Source organism: Pezoporus occidentalis, unplaced genomic scaffold, assembly GCF_034315485.1.
Source record: "Pezoporus occidentalis ecotype Australia unplaced genomic scaffold, CSIRO_AGI_Poc_V1 ctg93, whole genome shotgun sequence".
NCBI classification, from domain to species: Eukaryota; Metazoa; Chordata; class Aves; order Psittaciformes; family Psittacidae; genus Pezoporus; species Pezoporus occidentalis.
In genome coordinates, this window is record NW_026916294.1 from 9,046,720 (window position 1) to 9,066,385 (window position 19,666).

The 19,666-nt window shown below is 54.3% G+C and overlaps 1 protein-coding gene across 2 annotated transcripts; it reads left to right on the forward strand.

The window, feature by feature from the left end:
* The first annotated feature begins 65 nt into the window (after positions 1 to 65).
* KLHDC3 (kelch domain containing 3) lies at positions 66 to 18,648 on the forward strand. 2 transcript variants are annotated; one of them, XM_062605730.1, is made up of 11 exons: positions 66 to 200; positions 5,437 to 5,672; positions 6,772 to 6,948; positions 9,133 to 9,248; positions 10,595 to 10,666; positions 10,883 to 11,096; positions 11,385 to 11,471; positions 13,684 to 13,792; positions 17,361 to 17,434; positions 17,794 to 17,872; positions 18,001 to 18,648. In XM_062605730.1, exons 2-11 carry the CDS (start codon positions 5,519 to 5,521, stop codon positions 18,065 to 18,067), a joined length of 1,149 nt encoding a protein of 382 aa, XP_062461714.1. In that variant the 5' UTR covers positions 66 to 200; positions 5,437 to 5,518; the 3' UTR covers positions 18,068 to 18,648. The 2 variants fall into 2 exon arrangements, with proteins under 2 accessions (XP_062461714.1, XP_062461715.1); XM_062605731.1 differs by lacking the exon at positions 66 to 200 and adding an exon at positions 862 to 1,058.
* Positions 18,649 to 19,666: the final 1,018 nt, after the last annotated feature.

Here is a 19,666-nt window from a genome sequence, read left to right on the forward strand (position 1 = left end):
GGGCCCTGTGGGTGCCGTAGTCCCGGGCCGGGAGGCCCCGCCGCCGCCCTCCCCTGCCGCGCCGGGCTCCGCAGGTTCCGAGGGGCCGGGCCGAGCCGAGCCGGGCGGGGCGGCGCCGGACTACGAGTCCCAGGGAGCGGAGGGCAGCGGCTGTCGGAGCGGGGCTGCCCGGCCGGACCGGGCCGCCTTCCTGCAGCCAGGTACGGGGCTGAGGGGAGCGGGAGCTGCCGGGGCTGTGGGGTTGGAGCTACCGCTGAGCCCCTCTGTGAGGCCCTCGGGCGGCGGCTGGAGGCGCGGGGCGGCCCCGAGGGGTTCGGGGTCGGCCTCGTACCCCGGCTGTCGGGCGCTGCCCTCCTGCACCCCCCGCCGGGCCTTCGCCCTCCATCCCCGCCGGCTTGGCCAGTTTCAGCGCGGGTCGGGCTGGTTTGGGGCCGTGTTCCCTGGTCCTGCCCGGCGGGCGCCGCACGGAGGGTCCGGTGTGACAGAGAAAGGGAACACAGGGCAGCGTGAGGCACAACCGGCCACGTTAGCGGCTCACCCTCGCCAGGGCTGCCTTCGGCACGGCACAGGCAGCTCGGCAGCGGCCAGAGGCCGAGATCAATTCCAGGCGGAGGGGAAGGGGTCGAGGAATGTCTCCGAAGCTCAGGGGCGCTCCGTAGGGAAGCGGCAGTGGGGCTGGGGCGGCAAAGGGAGGAAGGCGAGAAGCCGGCTCAGTAGGGGCAGGCTCTGAGCTGGGCTTTGGGCTAAAGGCGGTCAGCGGTGAGCAAGCTATGTGGGCAATAAACGAGGAGGTGGAGCTGCGGTCGGCACGGAGGGACACGGGGATGGATGCGTGGACCGTGGTTCCCGTGTCTGACGTGAGCTTCCACATCGGTCCGAGTTAAGCCCAGGGGCTGTTCTAGCACCGTCTGCTTTCGCTGGTGCTGGAATTGCGAGCATCCGAGCCGCTGAATGTGCAAGCTTGCAGTTTCACGCGGCCTTAGCATAAATAGGCAAAGCATCAGATAAATGTCAAGCACGAGTGAAGAAAGCGGCTGGTTCTTGTGCTATCTCTGACAGTAAGTTGGATGTGCTTGAAATAGAACGGTCTGCATGGGCTGCTGCGAGCTGGCTGGGCTATTTTAGGTGTTACTAACCCGTGTGGCTGGCATCTTCGGGGAGACGGGACCGAGGCAGCCACACGGTAGGATTTGCGCTCTGGAGCAGCTCTGCAGGGGCAGGAGGCTGCTCGACTTGGGGGGGGGGGGGATGTAATTTTGGGGGTGACAGGAAATCCAGGCCACTTTCTGCTGGGTTTCTCTCCTTGCTTTGGGAATGGGCTGCAGCAAAGTTGATCTGAGCAGCTTTCGGGAATGGCTCTAGGTTTCTGTGTGTGTGTGCAAAGGAGCAAAGTGGACTCTGTGCGAAGGAGTGGAGCTAAGGGTGTATGTTTTTGTTATAAGACTGTAAGCTGGCTGCTGCACTTGGAGTTGGTCAGTGGCTTTCTATCTCGAATGGAATGTTTTCGTGGTTGGAGAAGAGGAGACTCTGGGGAGAGCTGATAACAGCCTTCCAGTATCTAAAGGGGCCAACAAGAAAGGTGGAGAGGGGCTTTTGACAAGGATCTGTAGGGATGGGACAAGGGGGAATGGCTTTAAACTGGCAGAGGGGAGATTGAGATGAGACATTAGGAAGAAATTCTTCTCTGTGAGGGTGCTGATGCCCTGGCACAGGGTGCCCAGAGAAGCTGTGGCTGCCCCATCCCTGGCAGTGTTCAAGGCCAGGTTTGACAGGGCTTTGAACAACCTGGTCTAGTGGAAGGTGTCCCTGCCCATGGCAGGGGGTTGGAACTGGATGAACTTTAAGGTCCTTTCCAACCCAAACCAGTCTGGGATTCTATGATCCTGAGTGATGCAGGGGAGGGGGAGAGGAGAGGGTGTCACTGTAACAGCTTTGGAAGGTTTGCTAGTGAGAAATTGAGTGATTTTCTGGTGCTCTGAGGTGTACACTGAGGCATATGGATAATAGTTGCTTCAGGCATTATGTACGTTTCAGACAGCAGCACAGCCAGACCTGTTGTCTGTAGGTGCTGTATTTGAAGACCAGGCAACTGAAAAGCCCCAGGTCCCTTTGCTGGGTGCTTCTGCTGACAGAGAGCAAGGGCAGTGTTGAAGGATGTCCAGAGATACTTCTTTGCAAACAGCCCTGTGAGCTTCCACTCGTGACAGCACGCCTGACACAGCGACAGAGCTGCTCTGCAGTCACCCCGTGGCAGTTGTTGCACCACGTACTCTGGAAGCGCGTCCCCTGTGTTGCTGTGCCCGGCCATTGAGGGCTTCAGGTGGTGACCACAGCAGGTTATTTTGAGCACTTCTTAATTTTAGCTTCCCTGTGCTCGGTGGCACAGGAACAACTCGTTGCTGTGGTCACTTAATTGCCAGCAGCAGCAGCATCAGGTCCTTCAGCAGTAGGTGAAGTGTCACCTGGCTTTGGGAAACGTTCCTGTCCCTGGCAGTTAATGACAGGACCTACCCAGGCTTTCAACCCAAGTTCCTCTGCATTCTACATGCTTGAGTGTAGCTCTAGATGGACAGTGCCAGCAATGGGCTGAACGAGGAGCTGGGGCTGGAGCAGCTCTGGGGAGGAGAAGGGTGGCTCAGCAGGGTCCAGCAAAGGGACACGCGCTGAGCTCCGTGTCTGCATAGATGCAGAAGGCAATAGCTCCTAGTGACAATAGCCTCTGAGGTCTGAACAATTCAAGCTTCATTTTGCAGTGCACGTGAAAAAACACCTGGTTTGCCTGAACTGGGACGTGCAGCACCTCCTGCAGCCAGTGCCCTGCAGTTCTCTGGCACAGTTTGCCTCCATCTAATCAATATTCCTATGGTTTCTAGCCTACAGCCCTGCTGCTGGTGTCCTAAATGAGAAATCCCAGAGTGTATTTTGCATAACAGCTGGGGGAGATCGTTAGTAAATGTTTCATGTCGATTTTGCTGCTCCCCTTTCCCCCCCCGGCTGTGCCCTGTGTAATCTTTAAAGAAACCTAAGGCATCCTGCCTAACGCCAAATGTATTAATGCCTCATCGGAATGAGGTTGGAAGGTGGTGTGTTTATGTCCTCATCTATGTTGTATGAATTACCATTGGATTACAATGAAATGTAATAGTGTGCATAGTTGTAGGACAGAAAATAACTCTTTTTTTTCTTAAAAGATGTGTTTGACTCATGTTTGCAGATAGTGCAGAGGGAGGAATGGCAGCAGGAAAATTGGCTTTGGGACAGGAGACTCGCCCTGTGAAAGGATTTCCAAAGAAGGCAGGAGAGGAGAGAGGCTGGAGCTGGATGGGGGAGTGGGGAGTCCTCAGGAGATGGGGCTGACCCTGTGTGTGGCTGAAAAGGGGAGAGCAAGTGCTTGGCTTGGGGTGGTTTTGGGGTTGTGGCCAGTGGCAGAAGAGGAAGACTGATGTTTTTACGGCAGTGTAGAGAAGAGCAGTCAAGTTTGGAAGAACCCTGCTAGCTTGCTAAATCCTGTGTTTTCCTTTACCTTTTAATATATGATCATGTAAGGATCACTTCACACTTCTGATTCGTTCCTTTCATGAAAAGAAAACAGCATTCCTGCGTGCCCTGGGTCTGAGGAGTGGCAGCCGGAGGCTGTGCTGGTAAAGCTTCCTGATGTGTTTGCTCTGAAGGGGTATCTCCGTCCCAAGCTAAGGCAAAGCGTGGCCAACTTCAACCCCATCACGCCCACCGCTGGCCCAGGGAATGGTTATCTCTGGGAAAACCTATCCCAGTAACTGTGATGTAGGAAAGGACAGCACGACACTGTTGCTACAACATCAGCATCCTTTTCTACAGTGTTGTAACCAGCTGGCCCTTGGGCTGCTGCCTCTCTGTGACTGGGTTAATTTCTTAGGATGCATAGCCTTTGTTTCCTGTGTCCCTGTGACTCATTGTAATTGGGAAGCTGTGCAGGCTCCTGTTGGGTGGAAGGATCAGTGTCCTGCTCCGGCAGCAACGTGCTCCCCGGCACATGGATCAAGTATACTCCCAAGCGTGAAGAAGAGTCTTCCCAGCCTTTGTGGCCAAAAAGGCTTGGCACCAAGCCTGCCTACCATGCCAGGCTGCTGTGCTTCTCTACCCCAGAAGGAACCAAGTGGAGAACTTGGAAGCAAGGTTAATCCTCTTAATCTTCCAGGATCAGGTTCAGCCTGAAGGGTGTTGAAACTGTTGACACTGGTGGTTAAGTCCAGCTGAGCTCCTTGGGGCTTTCATAGAATCACTTAACCAAGAAGTGATTTAGAGGGAAACACTGGTTAGATTTGCAGTGGTAACTCATGACTAGGCAGGAAACAGATTTAGATATGTGAAGTCTTCAACAGAGTCCGAGGGGTGACTTTGGTGGTCTCCATGGAAACTCATCCCTTCTGTAGCTTTGCGGAGGACTTGTACAAGAGCTGCTGCCTGGCTTTAAAAATACTGGAGTGATTTAAGGAACAGAATCCAAACCTGCTAGGTCTGAACCTGGGGTGGTCCCAGACACGCAGTGAAACGTGGCCTGTAGCAGAGGGAATTGTTCCTGGGCCCTTCTGGAGCCATTCAGCTGCAGAAGAGCTTGATGAGACGTTCTGGGTTGCTGATTGCACTTTAGGTTACTGGGGTTGCCGCAGGGAGAAGCCGCTTCGCAGGAGGGACTCCTTGGTCTGTGCTCCTCTGTTACAAGTGAGACTGCAGGATGGAAAATGTCTTCCCCAAAGGGCAGTCAGGCATTGGAACAGGCTGCCCAGGGCAGTGCTGGAGTCACCATCCCTGCAAGTGTTCACAAACCGTGTAGACGAGGCCCGCAGTGCCATGGGTTCGTGGTGGCCTTGGCAGTGCTGGGGCACAGTTGGACTGGATGAGCTTGAAGGTCTTTTCCAAACTGGCTGATTCTGTGATGCTGAGAAGAGGGGTGCTGTCGCCCACCCCTGTATCAGGGAGGCAGTTGCTTTATGTGGGGGTTGCTCTTTGGGTTTCTTTTGTTGAGTGTTTTTTGGTTTGTAACGTTTTCCTCTGCTGTTTGTCACCACTGATCCCAAGAGCGTGCTCACTTCCCTCTGGCTCTGTTCTTTTCACCTTCAGAATTGGCTCTCACGGTGCGTTTTCATTCATGTGGACAGATTGTTCTGGCGTGCCCATGGTGTGTGTACATGACCAGGGCACAGCCGGGCACACAGCACTGCTGCCTTCACAAAGGTGCTTGCCTTGGGCCTCCTGTACAGCACCCTGAGGGGGGTTTGTATGTGAGGGCATCTCTGCTTGCTCAGTTACAGTACCTGCCGCGTGAAGGGGACAGTAAAACCATCTCCAGCGAGGAGGCAGATGAGTGAGGATACAGCGCTGTGACCTTTATAGCTGTCATTCAAGGGAGACCTGCAAGACGGGTCGTGTTATTTTAGCGTCCTGCCTGTGTTACAGAGCCAGGTGGCAGCGCGCTGGCTGAGGAAGCATGCGGCTGCGGCACTGGGGACCCTGAAGACCGCCTGGCTCGCGGGGAGGAATGCTACGGTGGGCAGTGCACTTGGAAGGTGGGCCGCGGAGGGTGAACCACGCTGCCGTGGCCGTCGGGCACAAGGTCTACTCCTTCGGTGGGTACTGTTCTGGAGAAGACTATGAGACGCTGCGGCAGATTGACGTCCATGTCTTTAACGCAGGTAAGCGTACATCAGTGTGCTCCGTGGAGGGACGTGGCTGGCTGGGGTTTGGTTGGTTGTTGTCTTACCCGCGGCTCCTTAACGTGTTCCACTCTGAAACAGGCTGCCTGACTTTGATTGCCACAGAAGTTATTAGCGTAGATGGCAGCCCTGTGTTTGCAGCCTCATGAGCAGGACACAGAGGGCTGTAGTTCAGCAGACTGCTAGGACAAGGACACCCTGGTAGGATAAGGGCTCACTAGAGTAACCACGTAGTCCATGGCTTGTTTTGCAGTTGCTTGTTCTCTGTGTACGCTAACACAAGTAGGTGCAAAGAGGTGACGTTTAGCTGGCTCAGGTCCCCATCCAGTTTGCAGCATGACCCTAGTGTGGAAGGGGTGGGAGCGAGAACACTCAGTTAAGTCTCTGGGTTTAGACTCCTTTTAAGAAGCCTGACCCTTTCTCTCTCCCTGTGAGAGCATTTCAAGTGAACTGCAGACTGTTTTCTGCTATGTTTTGTATTGTGTCAGTGTTGAAAACAAAACTGGAGGCTGTATGCGTGGTAAAGGCAGGGTGTATTTGCCATGTAACACTTGCTGTGACTCTTGCCCTGTCATTAAACCCTGTAATACCTGTTAATTGCTCTGGCTAATGCTGAACGTGACACGCAGGCTACCAGGAAGCACAACCTGTAATCACAACGAACTCCTTTTAGTAACACAAGGTTAGCAGGGAGAACTCCAGAATGGATGGGGGTAAAGGAGATAGGCAGCTGCCTCCTTTAGAGCTTAAAAACCAAAGCAAAAGCAAATAAACCCTCTTCCTACAAAGCTGCTGAGTTGTTTTACTTAAACTGCACCACTTCGAGTCTAAAGGATGCCTTCAGATGCGTTCCCTCCTGTTCCTAGTGAATTATTCCCGTGCTGCCCATTCTTCCAGCTTTGAGTCTCTTCACAAACATCACGAGCCTGAAGTCCCGTCCTGTCCTGAGCCTGTTTCTGTCCATAGTCCTTGGGTCCTCCAATGTTTCCTCTAGTCTCATGTGTGACAGGGTGCTCGTGACCTGTGAGCACCTGTAGCGGGCTCAGCATTTGACATGGGCTCAAACTTGTGCTTTCAGTGTCTCTGCGTTGGATCAAGCTGCCTCCAGTGTGGACAAACAGCCGAGATCAAGTGAGGGAGGTGCCCTACATGAGGTATGGGCACTCAGCAGTGCTCATAGATGACACCGTCTACATATGGGGCGGTCGCAACGACACTGAGGGAGCCTGCAACGTGCTCTATGCCTTTGATGTCAGTAAGTTCCAGCTTCTCGCTCTTCTGTGCTGCAGCTGCTCTTGCCGAGACCTCTGTGCCCCACACACGGCTCCCAGGCTTGTTTTTCTGGCCCTCAGTATCTCCACAAAGTGACAGTCCGAGGAGATGGGGCACATGGGGAATTGTGGCTCCCTGTTTCAGCAGGTTTGGAAGGGGAGCAGGGTGCCAGGTGTGTCTGCACACTTGGCTCTCTGTAAAAGCCTTTGAACAGAGACTGCTGAGCTTGTCCAGTAATCAAACTGGGTTTAACTTTTCTATCAGCTTTGTGTGCTCGCTCTGATAGTAACTACAGCTGAAGTGTTTGCTCTGTGTGATGTGCTGTTCCTTAACCGTGGCTGAAGATTGCAGCGAGAAGGGGCTGGAGCTCTCAAGGATTGTGGTTCCTCTCCGGAGTGCTCCTTCTTTCTGAAAGCATGAAGGAGGGTGAGGAATAAAACGGAGAAGCATTCAGGGCCAGGATGGAAAAATGAGGGAAGGTGTGAGCCGAGTTAGATAAGCCTGGAAAATGAGCTCTGCGAGCTTCTTGGTTGGCTTCTCCATCGTGGTGCTGGGGCGCCTGGGGAGAACACACACCATCAGGAACTGGGCGCACATGAGTGTCAGGAAAGGAAGGGAGTACATCTGGATTCTGGAGGCAAGTCCATCTAAATACTGACCACCAGCTGCCTTGCTGGACTTGCAAAGGAACTGCTTGCTCTGGTGCTTGGTTAGGGGTTCCCTTCATTGGCAGGAGATGTCTCACAGCTTGGAGCTGCTCCCTGGGCATAGGGTTTCTCCCTTCCCCTGACACATGCAGCTGGGAAGCCACCAGTGAGCCTCCCTCTAAACAGAGGCCTTATACTGGGATCTGTCTGCTCCCCCTGCCAGCTCCAGTGCTTTAGCATTAAGTGACTATTAACAACAGGCCAGACTTGAGTCCTGTTCGAGCCCTCTGCAGCTGCCTGCACACACTGTGCCTGTCCCCTGCCAGTCCTGGAAAGTGAGGCTGGCAGCTGCAGCCCCATGTCTGTGGGGCAAGTTCCACTGCAGGAGAGCCATCAGGCTGGTTAAAGTCCTGGTTAAACGCAGTTGTATCCCCTGGGGCATTGAGCAGATCACGAGTCAAGGTCTTCACCGTCTCTAATTTGACATGTTGTGCTTGGGTGAACCCTTGCTGATACCATGTGCCTGGGCTTGGAAGCAGCCCATGAAGGTAAGGAACTTGATAGCCATGGCAGCTTTCTTACTAGAGGCTGTCCAGGGATTCTGTTGACCTTGCAAGACCGTTTGTGTGGTTCCAGCTGGAGCCTAGATGCATAGCTGTGGCCATGGGCCAAGTTCACAGAAGTTATCCTTGTGAAGAATGTTGCTTTGGCTCCAGAGTTACCCCATCTTGAAATAAGCACTGCTCTTGGCAGCTCACAGCAGTTAGCTGCCTCGGGGCTTATCTGTGCCTCTCTGGGCTCTGGGGACAGGTGCCTGTGCTTGGCAGGGAGTGAGGCTTGGCTCCCCGCTGCCCTGGCATGGAGAACAGCTCTGGCTAGAGTTAAAGTCCTCCCCTAAATCAAGCCAAGCCCTAGAGCTGAATGTGGCTGGTGCAGGCTCCCGTGGAGCAGTGTGAAGGGTGGAGAGTGAGGAAGGCTCCCCCTGAAGAGGGGCTGAGAATGTGGCAAGAGGAGCAGATAAGATAGGGAGAGCTGCACTGTAGAGGTGCACACTAGCTCTCTTGACATGGTGAGCTTGTGGTTAAGTGGCTTCTGCCTGGCTTTGAGGGCTGGTTTTCCTCTGTCAGTCAGCATCTCCGTGCCGTGAGGTCAGCTTTGCCACATCATTGCTTCGTTGTAATTGCAACTGCAAATGCAGAGTTAGTAAGTGACTCACAAGTAGGCTTTGCAAGAGGTACAATGAGAACAGAATTGCTCAAGCAGTGCTGTACTACTCACGCTTCAACTGCGAGCTGTTTGCCAGGTCAGGCAGAGCCAGGAGGTGAGACCTCTGCCACCATGTCCTTCTGCAGAGGCTCAGGCAGGCAGCCTTGCCTGAAGGAGCCTGCAGGCTCCCCAGAGAAGCAGATGCTGTGTGTGAGAGAGGGATTTCTGCCCAAACCATGAAGAGCAGCAGTAAAGAGCTGTCCCATCCCAACACCTACTGTATTTGCTCAGCGTTTCTTCCTGCTGTGTTTCAGACACGCACAAATGGTTCACTCCAAAGGTGTCTGGAATGGTCCCGGGAGCACGGGATGGGCACTCAGCTTGTGTCCTGGCAAAGAGCATGTTCATCTTCGGAGGTTATGAGCAGCTGGTGAGTCCTCTCGGAAACTGTTACTTGGCAATCCCTTGGGAAAGAGGGGTACCCAGGCCATCAGTAGGGGCAGGCTACAGGGGCACATTTATATCTGTAGTTGCTTTCCTTTTATAGCTCAGCCAAGTTATGGTGTTAATTACCCAGGTTATGCTGCTTGTTCTGTGGAGAAGATGCTTGGGAGAGTAGGTGTAAAAAGAAATGGTGGGTTTTTTCCTTCCCCAAACCGTACAGATAGGTAAAAATAGTTGGGTTTTATCTCATTTTTTTCTGGCTCGCTTCTCAGCCAAATTTAGATAGCGAAATGTATAACATCTTTAATATATTTCTTTTTAATTTGGCTGAGAAACGACCCAGAAAAATCACTTTCCAATCTCTGCAGTGTTGCTGTGAGGTTTTGTCCTAATCTGGTACATGTTCCTTGTGTTCTGTACCTGCTACCCCATCTTGCTCATCCCCTCTAGCAAGCTCTTGCCCTCCCGTTAGGAGTACCTTGAGCTGGAGGTCATCCTGCACTGTCTGTCAGTGTGCCTGGTGCTCCTTTGAGCAAATCCCTTTGTTCTGATCTTAGGAAGTGGGTAAATATCATTTCAGTCTATTGCCAGGCTCCAGAAAGGGTGGGCAACGTCACATCTGTTTATTATGGAAGAAAGCTGGGGCTCTGTTATGGCAGTCCCAGCGTGATTCCCTTTCTTCTGAGGGCAACAGCTTGCTGAATCCATGGTCGTGATTACAGCAGCAGGAGCAGTTCAAATGGGGCTTGTTTTTAACCAGTCCCAGACAAGGCTGTCGCTGTCTCCCTGCCATCTCTCCTGCCTGGAGTCTGCTCTTTGTCTAAATGCAGGCTTTTCCAGGCAGCTAGCTGTTTGGATCCCAAGTTTTGTGGGATCCTTAGAACCACGAGTGTATTTGCTGCTGGATGTTTCGCTTCCTAGAAGTGATCTTAGCTTCTACCTCTCATCAGGCGGCCTTAACAAAGCCAGTTTGACTGTCCCATTAGCGCCCCTTTCTGCTCCCCCTTTCTGCTGCATGGGATGGAGACCAGTTTCTGCTGTTAATGTGTGTACTGTGTGGTACATACAGTACATACAGTTCCTTTGGGGGAAGGAACTGAGCACCAAATAAATGGGAAAGCTGCAAGGAGAAACAGGACACCTTTGAGGAGAAATAGGCTTTGCTCCCTCTTGCTAAGTGGTAAATGTGCTGCCTACCCTGACATCTTGGAGCGCAAGCACTGTGTCTTTAAGGAAGTACTGACTCTGAAGGGATGCTCCAGGTCTGTAGGACAGCTTCCTTCCTGGCTTCCCAGTCCCTTTGTGACCCCTTTGTGTCTTGCTGTCTTGCAGGCCGACTGCTTTTCAAACGATATCCACAAATTGGACACCACAAACATGATGTGGACCTTAATCTCTGCCAAGGTCAGTGTCTGCTTTTCACGCTGGTTTGCAGATGGGGTCTTGTACCTGTTGTTCCCTGGGGTAGCTGCCTCACAGTTACCTCACAGTTTCTGTCCCCTGTGGCTGGGATGTACAAGAGGGGACGTTCTCCAGGAGAAGGCAGCCACCCCAGCTCCTCATCAGCATGAGTAATCTGCATCCTTCCTGTTGTGCTGTCCCTTTGTGCTGTCCCTGCAGGGCACGCCAGCCCGCTGGAGAGACTTTCATTCAGCTACCATCATTGGAACAAAGATGTACGTGTTTGGGGGCAGAGCTGATCGGTTTGGGCCATTTCACTCCAACAATGAGATCTACTGTAACCGCATTCAAGTGTTTGATACGGAAACAAACTCCTGGCTGGACTCCCCTTCAACTCCAGTGCTTCCTGAAGGCCGGCGGAGCCATTCAGCATGTGAGTGGGGGTCTGCTGAGAGACAAGGACGGTGGAAGGAGATTCCTGCCTGCCTCAGAAGGGGAGTCTGGTTGCTGGGTGGAGATGGGGGTTAGCAAGGGGTCCACAGAGCCTGGCTTCGGTGGAAAGCTGTTGCTCACCGAAGAGTCTCGCACACAGCCCTGCACATGAAGTGATGTAATGAGGGTGGATAGCCAGGGCCACTTTGCATTGTGTTTGATGCTGGGATGGGGATCTGCTGGGCTCTGCCTTGGGTGGCACATTGATGTCTATGCTTACTCCCCACAGTCAGCTACAATGGGGAGCTGTATGTATTTGGTGGCTACAACGCACGCCTGAACAGACACTTCCACGACCTTTGGAAATTCAATCCAGGTATTTAATACTTTCAGCTTGTTGCTCAGGTCCCTTCAGCATGTGAGTGCTCAGAGGAGCGTACTCTCCAAGGGCAGGGAGCATGCCTGGGGGGAGTTATCTCCAGGGATACTGCTTGAACTCAGGGGAAAAGAAGAGAATGTATCAGCTGTGGAAGAAGGGACAGACACCCCTTGAGAAGTGCAAGGATGTTGTTAGGTTATGGAGAGAGAAGGTTAGAAAGGTGAAGGCACAGCTGGAACTAAATCTGGCCATAAAAGGTAGTAAAAGTACTTTTACAAATGTATTGGCAATAAAGGGAAGACCAAGGAGAATCTCCATCCTCTGCTGGATATGAGGGGAAACCTAGTGAGCGAGGATGAGGAAAAGGCTGAGGTACTTAATGCTGCCTTTACGTGCCCAGTCAGCATGGGTTCACGAAGGGCAGGTCCTGCTTGACCAACCTGATCTCCTATGATAAGGTGAGCCACCTGGTTATGAGAGAATGGCTGTGCACATTGTCTGTTTGGACTTAAGTAAAGCATTTGACACTGTCTCCCAGTGGTCTCCTAGAGAAACTGCCTGCTCATGGCCTGGATAGGTGTGTTCTTCAGTGGGCTGGAAACTGGCTGGATGGCCAAGCCTGAAATGTGGTGGTAAATGGCATTACATCTACTTGGTGACCAGTCACTAGTGGTGTCCCGCAGGGCTTGGTGTTAGGGCCAGTGTTATTTAATATCTTCACTGATGATCTGGATGAGGGGATCAAGGGCACCCTCAGTACATTTGCAGGTGACACCAAGTTGGGTGCGAGCATTGATCTGCTGGAGGGTAGGAAGGCTCTGCAGAGGGATCTGGATAGGCTGGATTGAAGGGCTGTGGCCAGTGGTGTGAGGTTCAACAAGGCAAAGTGCTGCGTCCTGCCCTTGGGCCACACCAACCCCAGGCAGCACTTCAGGCTTGGCAAAGTGTGGCTGGAAAGCTGCTCATGGAAAAGGACCTGGGGGTGCTGATTGATGGAGGTGAACATGAGCAGCTTGTGCCCAGGCAGCCAAGAAGGCCAACAGCATCCTGGCCTGTATCAGCACCAGTGTGGCAGCAGGGCCAGGGCAGCGATCATCCTGCACTGGACCTGTTGCTCTTAGAGGTCTTTTCCAACCCAGTTGATTCTGGTCTATGAAATGGCTTTTCTTCAGCAGCATTGACAGGAACTTGCTGCCATGTTTGGGATCTCTTTCTCAGACTGTCTCCAAATCCTAGTTAAAACGTACAGAAGGAAGTATTGCTGAAAGACACAGCTGATCAAAGGGTGGTTGGCAAAACCCTGTTCTTAAATACACAGAAGTGCTGACAGAAAATAAGATAAGGGGAAGCAGTGGAGTTAGGGGAGCAAGAGATGGTAGCTGGGGGAACCACTCATCTTGAACTGCAGGATCACCATACCACACTCCCCTGGTACCCTGTCGAGCTGTGCAGCAGAAGGGGTAGCTCTTCAGCTGGTACCTGAGTCACTGGGAGTTGGTTTAGGTCCCCATGGCTCTTTCTGCAGTCCAATAGACTGATTTTGTTTGCTAATTGCTTTGCACAGTGAAATCACCTCAGAGCATCCAACTTGCTGATCTATGAGCTTGGGTGTGAGAGCTCCTGGAGCTTTCAGGTCTGTGCATTAGCAATTAATCACCCCCTGCATCCTTGCACAGAGAGCAGCAAGGACAAAAGCTGCTGTCTTCTTCCCCACCTGGTTCAGTTCCCCCTGCTCCCCTCCCACAACCAAGCTGTCCCAGCAACCTCCGCTCTGCGGTGATGCTCTGCGCTCAGTGCCTGCCACCAGATGGAGCTGGTTCCTGGATCTCCCTCCAGACCTGGACCGCAGCAGGGTGCTGGGGATGGAGCCTGCCTGCCTGCCCCTGGAGCTCTGCCTTGTCCAGCTCCCTGTGATGGCCAGCCTGCTCCTGGTATCCAGGCTTTGCAAGAGAGAAGGCCATCAGCATCCTGGCCTGTATCAGCCATAGTGTGGCAGCAGGGCCAGGGCAGCGATCATCCGCCTGTGCTGGGCACTGGTGAGGCTGCATCTCAAATCCTGTGTTCAGTTCTGGGCAGGTGTTGGCTAGTTGGTGTCTGTGGGGCAGTGGGCCTCCAGTTTTGCTGTGATCTGTTTAAATCCATAACCTGCTTATTCCCAGTCTTGGCCAGGCCCTCGTGACAAGTTGGTGCATTCTTCTCTGCCCCTTAGTTTCTCTTTCTTGGAGGAAGATTGAGCCCAAGGGGAAAGGCCCCTGTCCTCGGCGCCGGCAGTGCTGCTGCAGAGTGGGGGACAAAATCATTCTCTTTGGAGGCACCAGGTGAGTTGTGTGGCTCTGTGGAAGGGTTTGCCATCCCCTGCAGCACAATGTGCCTCTGCGCTCTGCCCCATGGTGTAGGCAGATACATTCGAGAGGCACGTGGCAACTGTCCCATCTACCCTGTAAGTGAAGGAAACCATGTAGGTCAGGACTGCTCTGGAAAAGGCCAAGGGGGAGATGAAAGCGTGTGAATCTCCTGGTGACAAGCCTTCTTGTACACGTAGAGGTCAAAGTGTGTAACATCCTGTTCAGGAGGGGTTGTGCAGTGGTCAGGCTTCCTGTGAAAGAGGTGATGGGGAGGAGGGAGAAGATCCTGTCATCAGAAGGACCAGTATCTTAACCTGCCTTGCTACAGCAGACCGCAGACTGATGTATCCTCCCCTATATGCTGCCCTGCTTCTCCCACCGCTGTGTTTCTTTCACTGGGGAGTGTGATGTCTGCCAGGATGCAATGGGATGTCAGCTCAGCTGGGAGCTGTTTGAAGAGCTCAACACACAACAAGGCAATGTTCCCTTCTGGGCCAGGGTTCCTTAGCAAAGTTTCCATTCACAAAAGGGACCTGATGTTAGGGATTTAGCTGTCAAGCACTGAAAGCGATACCGTCAGGGTGCAGGACAGCTGAATTTGGCCAAGAGCCTTAACAGCTGCTAAAAGAAAGGAAGTGGCCCATCACCAGGACACACTCTATGCTATCTGTAACGACAAACTGTAGCTCTGGAGCACAGGCCTGCTTCCCAGCATCTGCCTTGCAGAGACATCTGAAATGCTTTCAGCTCTCCACATGCTTTAGAAAGCTTGGGGGCTTTCTTTGGGATCCTGGAAGTGGCTTTTGAGGGGTACTTCTGGAGACAGGTTTGGGCAGAGAACAAGGGAGGGCAGGTTCTGCTGATGGGCTGACCAGTGTATAACAGTGAAGGACCTTGAGGCCCCAGGGGAGCTGGGGGGTGTGTTTGGCTGTAGGGTGTCCATATGTGTGTGAGGCAGTGCTAGTGCAGGTGAGGTGTGCAGAGGTGCTGAGTTTGTCCAGCCTGCTCAGGAGATGCTGGGTGCTTCTAGGAGGGTTGATAGGGCTTGATGGTCGTTTTGGATGCTCTCGGGTCCTGCAGTGTGGGTTTGTTACAACAAAGCTGGTGTTAAACCTAGGCACACCAAGGAAATAGTAGCAAACCACAACAAATTTGACATCAGCTTTTTGGACTTTGGTCCACCTCTGCCAGGCAATGCAGCAGCACCTTGTTTTCTGCACTGAACAACTTCAGGATTCAACTTGTTCTTTAATCCAGCCTTAACCTAAATGTGGGCCGGTTCATCCCTAGGTCCAGAGAAGGGCAATGGAGCTGATGCAGGGCCTGGAGCACAAGTGTGATGGGGAACAACTGAGGGACCTGGGGGGGTTCAGTCTCAGGGGGGACCTTACTGCTCTCTACAACTGCCTGAAAGGAGGATGGAGCCAGGAGGGGGCTGGGCTCTGCTCCCAAGGCACAAGAGATGGGACAAGAGGAAACGGCCTCCAGCTGCACCAGGGGAGGTTTAGACTGGATATTGGGAACAATTCCTTCTCCAAAGGGCAGTCAGGCATTGGAACAGGCTGCCCAGGGCAGTGCTGGAATCACCGTCCCTGGAAGTGTTCACAAACCGTGTAGATGAGGCCCTCAGTGCCATGGGTTAGTGGTGGCCTTGGCAGTGCTGGGGAATGGTTGGACTGGGTGATCTTGGAGGTCTTTTCCAACCTTGCTGATTCTGTCTCTGGTCCCCAGTCTGGGATAGGAAGAGCTGCTGGTAGCCAGGAATGCAGCCTGCTTGGACTGGAGGAAGGCTGTGGGGAAGGGGGGATGGCGGTGGGGCCAGCGCTGGCTTCCTGTGGCAGTTATCAGGTGTGTTCTGGAGCTGCCTGGAGAGATAAGTTTTCCAGGAAGTGGGTGTAATGGAGAACTCCCTGTGGTCTGCTCCTGACCTGTGCTCCGGGGAGGGGGAGGGGGATTGGGATTGGGAGGGCTCCTGGGGGGTGAACCAGGGTCAGCTTTCCAGGAGCAGTGCTGGAGGATGGACACACAACCCCTTTGTGTCCTGCCTTCCCTTAGAGCATTCAAGAGGCACTTCTGCAGCACGCCGCCTCCTGAGGCATTCCCAATGCTTCATCCCCTTTGATAGTCCTGCCCGGACCCTGCTCTTTTCCCCAGCTGGGGTCTGCCACTGTGCCCAGCAGCAGTCCTGTCCCTTGTATCCCATTTAGGTGACCACGAAGTCTTGTAGCACTAAGCTCAGTGTTCCCATTCTGCTGTGTCACAGCCCCTGGTCTGGTTTCCTCCCAGACCCTTGAGCATGCAGAGACCATCCAGAGGGAAGACCAAGACAGAGAGGGAATGCTGTAAAACAGAGTTTAGCTGAACAGATGCTGATCCAAGGGCGTGATGCAGAGCTCTAGCTTGCTGAGCTGCTGTGCAGCTGGACAGAGCAGTTGTGCTGGGCTCTGGCTGTCTCCTGCTCTTGAACTCCAGGCTTTCCCTAGCTGCTTGCAGTTTGGTGATTAAAACCACAAACAAGGTGCCTGCTGCTTCCCTTTGAAAGATAAGGGATGGTCTAGGGTTTCCTGTGACGTGGATGGGAGATTAGATTGTGGCGTGGTGAGCACACAGGGGTGGAATTAAAGGGGCTCTTGCCTGTATCCGGGCAGATGGGATCCATCAGCAGCAGGTCTGTGTGGGCAGTGAGCTCTGCTCTGCAGCCTGTGCTGGGGTTATAGGAACAGGGGGGGATGCAGGTTCTGTCTCGTGCCCCATGAGATGTGAAGCTCAGTGGGTCATAGGTGGGGAAGCAAGTGACACTGGGGTGAGAAGTCACTGCCTGAGGTCCCAGCTAAGCGGTGAGGACACACTAAATTGCCTTGTCACAAGCCAAAGCAGGACTTAAAACCCCTTTCCTTTGTTTCCAATGCTCCAAACACCACCCGCCATGGGAGCGCTTCTGCTGGTCCAGGCACCTCTGCTCCAGCACAGGCTGGTCTCTGTGCTGAGGGTGCCCAGTCTCCTGGGTGCTGTGGCTGTTCCATGAAGGGTGCAGAGGCAGGAAGCGATAGGTGAGGCTGTCTGTTCCCTAGGAATGCCTGGAGTCATAGCTCCTTGCTGCCACTCCAGGACCAACGTGGCAAACTGGGATTGTTGTAAATGACTGCAGCCCTAATCAGAGCCTCTCACATGCTTGGTTACAGTCTGAAACGCTGTCCCCAGTTTGGTACAACCAGGGAGCACTGCCTGGAGCCCACAGTGATTCCCGGGGGGGGGCACCAGGGGAAGGAGCGGTCTGAAACCAGCCAGAGCCTGGTCCATGTTCCTGTGGGTGGGAGATGCAGCAAAGCAACAGGGACGGGGCAGGCCCGCATCTGGAGTCATTGTGCTTGCTGGTGGGAAGGGGACAGCTCCCCCATTCCCTGCCATGGCTTAGAGGAGATGGTGTGTGTCTCTGCACCCAGCTCTGTGCAGCTCCATGAGGACCTGGGGCGGGGGCAAGGGACCGTAACTGGTGGACAAGTGTTTTGGCACTGACTGATGCTTTTCTTGGCTTCTGCAGCCCGTCTCCAGAGGAGGGAATGGGTGATGAATTCGACCTGATGGATCACTCAGATCTCTACATTCTCGACTTCAGTACGTGAGCACTCCCTGCCTGGCTTGTGCCTCTCACCACAGGGTGCCCTGCAAGCAGGCCCTGCTGTGAAGCACCATCCCATGTCCTCAATGGCTCCAAGTCCCTACCTCTTGTTGGCAGGCAGCTGTCTCGGGCTGGTGTACATGGCTTAAGGCTGGCCTCATGGCTTTTCCTACACACAAGCTTGTTGTGGGAGCACAGGAGACTGCTCTAGACTGTCCCTGGTGTGCACCCTGCCTTGTCCCTCACAGGGGTGGCCAGGGTGCTCTGCCTGGTTTCCCATGGTCCTGACTGCACAATTGCTGACCCCAGAGTGTCTGGCCAAGGCCTGCTGTGCCTAACCACCTTCTCCCTGCAGGCCCCAGCCTAAAGACGCTGTGTAAGTTAGCAGTGATTCAGTACAGCCTGGACCAGTCCTGCCTTCCCCACGACATCAGGTACTGTGTGCCCTGCTGGGAGGGCTCCGTCTCCTTGGGGTGCTCTAGCCCTGCCTGAGGGCTGCCTGCTCCAGCCCTCGGCACTGTGATGATGCTTTCTCTCACTGTACCCCATCGCTGTGTTACAGATGGGAGCTCTCAGCCATGACGACAAACAGCACCATCAGCCGCCCCATCGTCTCCTCCCAGGGCTGATGTCGGCTCGTCCCTCCACCGCCCTGCCCTCGCCCCTCCACACACTGACCTCTTGCTCTACTGCCTGCATGAGTTTTTAGCCCTTTCGATCAAGGAAACGGTGAGCTCAGTTCATCTTGCCCCAGCCAGGCCTCCCTCTGCCCTCGTCTTCCTTTGGGCAGCATGAGTGTGCAGGCAGAGCTGGCCACTGGGGAAGGAATTGGCTTGTCCCAGCAGCACAACTGTGAACTCCCCTCTTTGCTGATGGATCCAGCACCTCCTGCCTTCCTTCACCTTGCCTATGGAGCTGCAGCTGCACTGGCCTGGTCCCTGGCCACTTTCCAAGGGCCTGAATCAACTCCTAGCACCAGCCATGGCCCTGGGGTTGGCTTGGGGCTATGAACTGTTCCTGTGCTGCCTCCAGAGAGCAGGGATCTTCATGCCTGCACACGCCAGTGCTGACCAGCTTCCTGGCACCAGACAGCAAGGTCCCAGCCCCACGCTGAGCCTGATGTGGAGGCCTGGGCCCAGCTGGACTTTCTGCCCAGCTCCCTTGTGAAACAGCAACCAGGGGGGGTTTATAAATGCTGAGGCAGACTTGGCTCCTGCTGCTCTGTGTATCCTGGCAGGCAAAGGGGGAGAGGTCTGGGAGGGGACAGACTGGACCGGGTGCTTTCCCACACAGCTGCTGTGAGCCTTGGGGGGGAAAAGAGGAGCTGGGTCCCCCCCCCAGCATCCTGCCCCAGGGAGGGCGTTGGGCACAGAGGGCTGTGCTGAGCCCCTTCCCGTGGCAGTGTCTACTGGGACAAGGAGATGTGGCTAAAGCCAGGGAAGCGCTCAGGGTGTTCCCTGCCCTGTCAAGTCACGGTGCAGCTGAGAGGAGGTGGTGGCTGTGCGCCAGGAACCGGTGGCAGAGGGCCCAGGCCACGTCCCCTGCTCTGAGGGTGGCAGGGAGCCAGGGTCAGAAGCTGCTCCTCCAGCAGCACAGGGTGGCAGAGGGCACTGCAGGCTGTGGCAGGGGGCCAGTGCAGGTGCAGTGGAGCAGCCTGGGGTGGCACGAGAGCAGTGAAAGCCCCATGGCAAGAGAACAGACGCACCACAAGTGTGACAAGAGGTTGTTCTTCATGCACTGGCAGCACCTTGCCGTGATGGGTGACAACAAGGGCAGGGCTGGGGCCCTGAATGGAGCCAGGGTGTGCTGAGAGCACACGGGTTACCTGTGAGGGCTGGGTGGGCATCTCCCATGCATAATGCACCAGCTCAACCAGCTACCTCAGCCACAGGCTTTCTCTCAATGCTGGAGGCTTTCTGCCCTTCCCCAGCACTGAAGCACCAAGCTTCATCTCCTTGTAGGGTGCCAGGCACTGGAAACACCCATGGACTGGGCAGCATGGCACTGAGCACAGGGGCTCTGTGGGGTGTTCTGGGCTCTGTCTGTGAATGGCTGTCACTGGGGAAAATCACAATCCTGGGACACTGAATGGAGACAACAGGCTCAGTGCCCCATGGCAGCCGCCTCTAGGGGAGACAGCCTTCGATGGGGAGGTTTCTCTGTGAAGAAAGGAAGGAGCTCACCAGGGTCCCAGGCACCACTTCAAGGGTTTTCTCAGGTTCAGGGGG